The following is an 8,260-nucleotide window of genomic DNA, read 5'->3' as shown; positions in this document are numbered from 1 at the left end:
TCATTCGTTAAATCTACCAATGGAATTGAGGGGCGGTATCGCTAGCGAAACGCTTGGAGGAACAGATCACTGTGTCGTGAGTAAACATTAGCAGCAATAGTCGGCGGTTTGCCTTCAAAATAAAAGTCCCCAATTGATATACCGATACCGATACAAACCGATAACGCTAAACAAGGTTGGAATGTTATATACATTCAACAAAATACAATAAGTAGTTAATTTGACACAATCGCACTGTGAATGTATAGACTTCAGAACGTTGGGCACTTTATCCGTTTGCATGTTTCAATGGGTGACTTTTATTTTAAAGGCGAACCGCCGATTCCACTATTGTTGCTCACGCTATTGCTCACGATACACACATTAGGAACGGTCTACTCTCCTTTCCGTTAGTTCTGGGCTGTGGACGCCAGCAGTGTTCTGTGACTGTACTAAAGGCCTTCAAAAGGAATTAAAAACCATGTCTGAGGTTTGGATCGAATTTGTACTTTGTTTTACATTATATTGTGGCTAGTTACCATAACATGGTAGTTGTATTATTATTGTAGAGACCCGCACAGACAGCGGTTTGATTTCCTGGTCCAAGTGCAGTTTCACTAACATGTCGACTAGGCTTTGTCAGCTAACGTTAAATTAGCTTACTAGCTAGAACACAAGTAAAGAGCGTATCGTTTTTGCCAAACTGGAGTTGGCACTTGACCTGGCACCTCTAATTATAGTAACTTAGTTACTAGTTATCCCCGTCGGTCTTGTGGCAATTTTGAATTAAACTTGATTAATGTTATTGCCTTTAAAAAGGCGCAATGCCCTTGCTTCCACCCACTATTTCATTTGTTTGACAGCTCAATATCTAGCAAGCTAATGTCACTGACAAACCAGAGTGCCAGAGGATTGCCTGGCTTTGGCACTTCTGTCACCCTGCTTAAAGGGTGTGGTGCGGCTTTGACATAGCCCAAGGCACTAATTGTGTGTGGACTTCACACGCGCCTCTGTTGTAATATGATTGCTTGCGTAATATCCTGGTGAGAAGAAGCATGTGAAAGTAATTATATCTAACGTTGACTAAAGTCTAGCTTGTTCTTATAGGATGAAGGAAGACGTTTTGCAGTTTTGCGCAGCTCTTATAATCACATGGTCACTCGAAGGCAAGAAGGCTCGCGCCCGGAACGCAGGGTCATAAACTCCCATTTAATAAACCCATTATTGAACTTGCAGAAAACAAATGGCAAGCATCTGTGTTTCTGGTTAGAGGAATGAATGTATATATTAATTTGTCACGTAATACTTGTTTACATATACCTAAATATGTATAGGTCCAAGAGGATTCTAAATGGCTTCTACCCCAAGCCATAAGACTCCAGAACATCTAATCAAATGGCTACCCAGGCTATTTGCATTGCGCCCCCCGCTACTCTGTTTTATCTATGCATACTCACTTTAATGAATTTACCTACATGTACATATTACCTCAATTACCTCGACTAACCGGTGCCCCCGCACATTGACTTTGTACTGGTACTACCTGTATATAACCGTGCTATTGTTATTTTACTGCTGCTCTTTAATTATATTCTTTGTAGGTATTTTTCTTAACTGCATTGTTGGTTAAGGGCTTGTTTTTATTTGAAAAATTATGCAGTTCTATCAAATTGAAGGTAAAAGCACTGTTGTAGTTTCTCACATTTATTTTACCGGTTTGTACTTTGTCTCTTCAGCTCATGCCCTCTGCCTCATCTGGGGGCATATTCATTACGCCTATTCTGTCGCAAAACATTTCTTAAAACGGAAGCTAACGAAACAGGGCGGAACCTAACTGCATTTGTCAAATAGAAACTCTCGTTCTACGTTGCTTGCTTCCATTTGGTTCTTAAAATGGTAAATGTTTCCGTAATGAATACCCCCTTATAAAAGTTCACAGGTGAGTTGTAGCCAGGGAGAGATAATATTTTCATCAGTGAGTTTGGCAACCTGATCTCTGTCCTCCTATTGAAGCGGAGGCCAAAGCATATTGGCTATCTGTTGTTTAGCTGAGTAGATTAGATTACATTGGTTTTGGCTGTGTCACATTTTTAGTGTGTTGCCTCACACATATTGCAACATTAAAACTCAAGACCTTTGCTGTTTATATATATTTTTAGTTCAGATAATGTGTTTGTTTAGCCATTACCTTCAGGCCAGATTATTTTGTAGTTAGTTGCTGAACTCTCATACATAAGCACCATGCCATGCCGGGTTGTCTCCTTCCTTCTCTGCGTCGACCTAGACTCAAATGAGCATTATATTTGCATTGATACACAATGCTTTGTATCTGGCAGGACTGTAAATGGTGGGCAATGCAAAGCTTTTTCCCTGGAACTATTTTGTGTATAACATTTACAATGTCTGAGTGAGCAGGTGCAAAGCTAATAGATGCACAACACCTTTTTGGAAATGTTTTTTTAATCGAACCCTTATCTAACTAGGCAAATTAGTTGAGAACAAATTATTATTTACAATGACGGCCTGCCCCGGCCAAACCCTAACCCGGACGACACTGGGCCAATTGAGCGCCGCCCTATGGGTCTCCCAATCACGGCCGGTTGTGATACAGCCTGGAATCAAACCAGGGTGTGTACTGATGCCTCTAGCACTGAGAAGCAGTGCCTTAGGCCGCTGCGCCACTCAGGAACCCCAAAACACTTAATGTGTTGTCTTTTAAAACCTGCCTTGGAGGCTGTACAGATGAGGGTTGGGTACTTTCCCCAGGTTATTACCTCTACTTGGACTCTGACCAGGGTGATTTGTAATCCAATCTTGCCTCTGGGTGGGTTGCAAAAGCAACATCCAGGCCATCTGACACCAAACATTTCAGTGACACTAATAATGGCTAAACTATAAGTGGAGGCAACAGACTGCCTATGTTCTTAGGCTATACAAAAGGAAAAGCAACCAGTGTTTTGTCTCTCTTCCCCCTTTGGCACAGTTGGCAGGGTGGCACATCCAGTGTGGCATTTTGTAGTGTTGCTCAAGCTCAGCCCACTCAGAGGACCATTGTACTGCTGGGGGGCCTGCTTTTTTTTCTTTCTTGGCAGCATAGACCTCCTTTTCAGCAACAATGATTTGTTTCCATACTCAGTAGTTCTGGTTGAGGCCAGTTTCTATGTTCTGCCATTCTGGTCTCCAGTTGCTCACAATGGAATGTCATCTTGACTTTGTAGTTTTACTGTCTGTAGGCTAAGCCAAATAGACCTATATGAGATCAAGGTTCAATGTACGCCAGTGCTGACTCAATTGCTATCCAGTGATTATCTAGCTTAACCTTTTTCTGACATAGATCTGCTGTAAGGTTGCTGGCATTTTGCAATAAGATAGACATGAAAGGTTCCTGTACAAAAGCCATCATATCTCTCCAATTTCACTTGGAAGCAGCCATTTTCCAGTGTAGGCTTTTCTTTCTCTGTTTAGCTGACTTTAATCGCATATTTTGCTTCTATCCCACCCAGGCAGAATTTGATAAGGCTGCAGAGGAGGTGAAGCAGCTGAAGGCCAAACCAGCAGATGCAGAGATGCTCAGGGTTTATGCTCTGTTTAAACAGGCCAAAGTGGGCGACGTCAACACTGGTAAGCCAGCATCCAGTGCTTTGTGATACCCCTCAAGTGTAGATGGCTCATTGTATTGAGTATAGTCTGTTGATTGTGTTTTTTACTTTGTTTCTGAAGCTCGTCCTGGGATGCTTGATTTCACTGGGAAAGCCAAGTGGGACGCCTGGGAGAAGGAGAAAGGTGTGTCTCCTGTGGTCCTGCCCACATTTAGATTGTAGAGGGCACGGTTCACCTTAAGTGATTTGTAATTTGCAGGGAATCATATTTAGACGGCTGTGGATCCCTTCAGCTCAATGCATTTACAGTCATAAGTGTACTGGTTGAGCCAGACAATCTTTGAACAGTAACCTGTTATCAGCATGTTTTATGAATGTGTTTTTCCTTGTGCCTCTTATAGGAAAGAACCAAGAGGAAGCCAGGAAGGAGTACATTGCCTTGGTAGAGGAGCTTAAAGGGAAGTACGGAGTCTAAGAACCTACTGACTGGGTTCGACCGCTGGCAGTGTAGAACCATGACCTCTGTGGTCAGCCCACACCTCGTCCCTGTGAGATGCCTTAAATTCCAGTAGAATGCCCTTTGCTACAAGACCTGGGGCAAATGCATATGTAAAATACTTTGTAATTCTAGAGGTGTGCTTGGTTTAGCGGAGTAGCTTGCGGGGTGATTTTAGTTGGCACTTTTTGGACTATTCAAATGGTACAAAACAAGAACTCAAGCCCACCTTATGTATTTTACATATGTGTTGGACCCAGGTATGTTTGCGACTGTATTGCATGCGAACGCTGTATGCCTAGTGTGGACCACCTATGGTCAAGCTGAGAATACAGGGCTGACAAGCCGCTGCTACGGACAGAGTCAAGCCGTCCTCCACCAGCAATTTCCTAATGAACTGGTTGTACAGCCCAGGAACTCCATAAAGTCTACATTTGTTTTAACATTTCTGTTGTCATGCTTGGTTATTTCATGTGATGAGATCTTACTAACTTGTCTGACTCCGCACATTTAACTAAATGTGTATATTCAGTAAATATAAAACTAAAATCAAGAAGAATACTTTATTGTCCCTTTACCACCCTGTTTTGTTGCACCATCTCCTTGGGACAAAGGTCTTGAGAAACACTCGTTTCTTGGGGAGCTGTCGGAAGCATTATTCAATATCTTTATACCTCGTGTAGGAATGGTTAGCTTTTATCAGTTAACCAATACAGTACCATAATACCCATAAAACCTAGTGGTCAAACAAGGAAAATTATGCCAATTTTTTTCCACCATTAGATTTTGCCCAGAGGGGATTTTAGAGACACTTAATAAGGCCTGTTTCGTGTAGGCTTACCATGGCGTGACATTTTGATAACCGTGTATATCTCTCTAGGACAAAGTGACTTACAATATATATTGGTATTTACCCCAAAAATGAAATGCTAATTAGCTGCTAATGTGGCTATCATAACTACATTTACATTTACATTTAAGTCATTTAGCAGACGCTCTTATCCAGAGCGACTTACAAGTCCTTCCATCTTAATCAGTAGGCCACATTCTCTCCACATTGTGTCTTTTCAATATATAAAAAGACAGTAGCAATTACTTCTTTCATGGCCGGAGTATTTTCAACTTGCTCACCTTTACTCATGTATCCAAAGTAGATCGACCTTTACGGAATCCACTTTGACAGTGACTCAATAAACCTCTATGTTCCAGGAAATATGACAATCTGATGACTATCATATTTTCCATCAATTTACACAAGTTAGAGGTCAGTGCTATTGGTCTAACTATCAGCACATGAAGGGTCCTTGCCAGGCTTTACAAAAGGTAATATTACTGCATGTTTACAACCAGGTAGGTATCACTACAAATCCTATTAAATTATCCCAGGGGAACATACATGACCTCATCAGGTACAGTAGATGCTTAAACATTACATAGCACAACTGATCATGACCTAGGGCTTTATATCCGCAGCCTATTAAGGTTGAAAATCAAATGTTATTTGTCACATGCACATGTAGACCTCACAGTGAAATCCTTACTTACAAGCCCTTAAACAACAATGCAGTTTCAAGAAAGATCCCTAATAAAATAAGAAATGAAAGTGACATATAATTAAAGAGCAGCAGTAAAAAAACTACAAATGCCATAATGATCTGGACGAGACTGCTGAATCGAGGTAAAGGTAAAAATGTCTGGATTAACTAATGTTAGCTAAACGTAGACTATTTACTACATTTCTTTAAAATTGACAATTCTGAATGTCTTGTGTAAGTTTGAAATTGACACTACCTGTTATCTAAGGTGTCAGCTAGATATGACATGCAGGAATTTGTAATCTTGCATAATGTCTACTTTAATGCTAATGAGCATTTTCAAAATCAGTAAATGGAGACAAATATATTGATAAGTCTCCTTGTCCTAGAGATTTCCATGGTTATCAAAACGTCACACCAGGGTAAGCATAAACGAAACACAGCCCTTATTTTAAATGTTTCTCAAATTCGCTAGGTTTTATTGGTATTATGCACCTCCACTGTGGGGCTCAAACAGTGATTCACAGGAGACAAGTCGAACTTTGCACTGCTTTCTCGCTGTTTGAGACAACGTTTCTACTCAGAGTATGTTCATAAAATAATTGCATGAGATTGGGAATCTACAATGGCCATATTCTTGCCGCAAATCTCTCATGCACTCATGGAAGGAACATTCTTCCTTCATGTCTCCTGGCGATAGCAAAGTATTCCGTGACCGGACTTCTAATAACTGTAAAAAACTAAATAAATCAATTCTGGCTGAATAACTAGGGGAGGGGACTTACATTGTTTTATGAATAATGTTTGTTAATCATACACAACCAGTCAAATTTTGGACACACCTACTCATTCAATGGTTTTTCTTAATTTTTTACTATTTTCCACATTGTAGAATAATAGTGAAGACAATGAACACTAACAATGAAAACATATGGAATCATGTAGTAACCAAACAAAAGTGTTAAAACATTTTATTAACATTTCTTTCTTTAAAGTAACCCTTTTCTATGATGACAGCTTTGCACACTCTTGGTATTCTGAACTAGCTTTGAGGTAGTCACTCATAATTCATTTCAATTAACAGGTGTGCCTTGCTAAGTTACATTTGAGTGTTTTTTCCCCCTTAATGCATTTGAGCAAATCAGTTGTGTTGTGATAAGGTAGGAGTGGTATACAGAAGACAACCCTATTTGGTAAAAGACCAAGTCCATATTATAGCAAGAACAGCTCAAATAAGCTAAGAGAAATGCCAGTCCATCATTGACTGACCTTAAAGTAATCTGGAAAATTTCAAGGACTTTGAAAGTTTTTTCAAGTAGTCACAAAAACCATCAAGCACTATGATGAAACTGGCTCTCATGAGGACCGCCACAGGAAGACCCCGAGTTACTTTTGCTGGAGAGGATAAGTTCATTAGAATCACCAGCCTCAGAAATTGCAGCCCAAATAAATGCTTCACAGAGTTCAAGTAACAGACACCTCTCAACATCAACTGTTCAGAGGAGACTGCGGGAATCAGGCCTTCATGGTTGAGTTGCTGCAAAGAAACCACTACTAAAGGACACCAATAATAAGAGACTTACTTGGGCCAAGAAACACAAGCAATGGACATTAGACCGGTGGAAATCTGTCCTTTGGTCTGAGGAGTCCAAATTTGAGATTGTTGTTTCACACCGCTGTGTCTTTGTGAGATGTAGAGTAGGTGAACGGATGATCTCTGCATGTGTATTTCCCACCGTGAAGCTTTGAGAAGGAGGGGGGTCTGATTTATTTAGAATTCAAGACACACAACCAGCACGGCTACCACAGCATTCTGCAGCAATACGCCATCCCATCTGGTTTACACTTAGTCCCACTATCATTTGTTTTTCAACAGGACAATGACCCAACACACCTCCAGGCTGTCTAAGGGCTATTTGACCAAGAAGGAGAGTGATGTAGTTCTGCATCAGATGACCTAGCTTCCACAATCATCTGACCACCCAATTAAGATGGTTTGGGATGAGTTGGACCGCAGGGTGAAGGAAAAGCAGCCAACAAGTGCTCAGCATAAGTAGGAACTCATTCAGGACTGTTGGAAAAGCATTACAGGTGAAGCTGGTTGAGAGAATGCCAAGTGTTCAAAGCTGTCATCAAGGCAAAGGTGGTCTACTTTGAAGAATCTAAAATATATTTTTGATTTGTTTAATACATGATTCCATATGTTATTTCATAGCTATGTTTTCACTATTATTCCACAATGTAGAAAACAGTAAATATATAGAAAAACCCTTGAATGAGTAGGTGTGTCCGAACTTTTTACTGGTACTATACACCTAAACTAAACTGCCACTGTACTTTCGATATCCTAAAGACTCGTTTCACTGCCACTTTTGCCTCTCGTGCAAGTGTTGCAGGGAATACAACACCATGACAACTATTCAGATCAAGTTAAATACTTGGGAAATGGATATAGTCCAGGTAGCCATTTGATTAGATGTTCAAGAGTCTTATGGCTTGGGGGTAGAGGCTGTTTAAAAGCCTCTTGGACCTAGACTTGGTGCTCCGGTGGCTGGAGTCTGACAATTTTTAGGGCCTTCCTCTGCCACCACCTGGTATAGAGGTCCTGGATGGCAGGAAGCTTGGCCCCGGTGATGTACTGGGACGGTCGT

General features: G+C 40.8%; 1 protein-coding gene across 1 annotated transcript; it reads left to right on the top strand.

Annotated features, from left to right (window-relative positions):
* The first annotated feature begins 319 nt into the window (after window positions 1–319).
* LOC124046251 (acyl-CoA-binding protein-like) lies at window positions 320–4,519 on the top strand. Its single transcript, XM_046366410.1, has 4 exons — window positions 320–469; window positions 3,483–3,600; window positions 3,700–3,762; window positions 3,980–4,519. The coding sequence occupies exons 1-4, from the start codon at window positions 461–463 to the stop codon at window positions 4,051–4,053; spliced, it is 264 nt and encodes an 87-aa protein (XP_046222366.1). The 5' UTR covers window positions 320–460; the 3' UTR covers window positions 4,054–4,519.
* Window positions 4,520–8,260: the final 3,741 nt, after the last annotated feature.

Source organism: Oncorhynchus gorbuscha, linkage group LG01, assembly GCF_021184085.1.
Source record: "Oncorhynchus gorbuscha isolate QuinsamMale2020 ecotype Even-year linkage group LG01, OgorEven_v1.0, whole genome shotgun sequence".
NCBI lineage: Eukaryota > Metazoa > Chordata > Actinopteri > Salmoniformes > Salmonidae > Oncorhynchus > Oncorhynchus gorbuscha.
The sequence above is the reverse complement of the archived record's forward strand: the minus strand, read 5'-3'. Positions and strand labels throughout refer to the sequence as shown.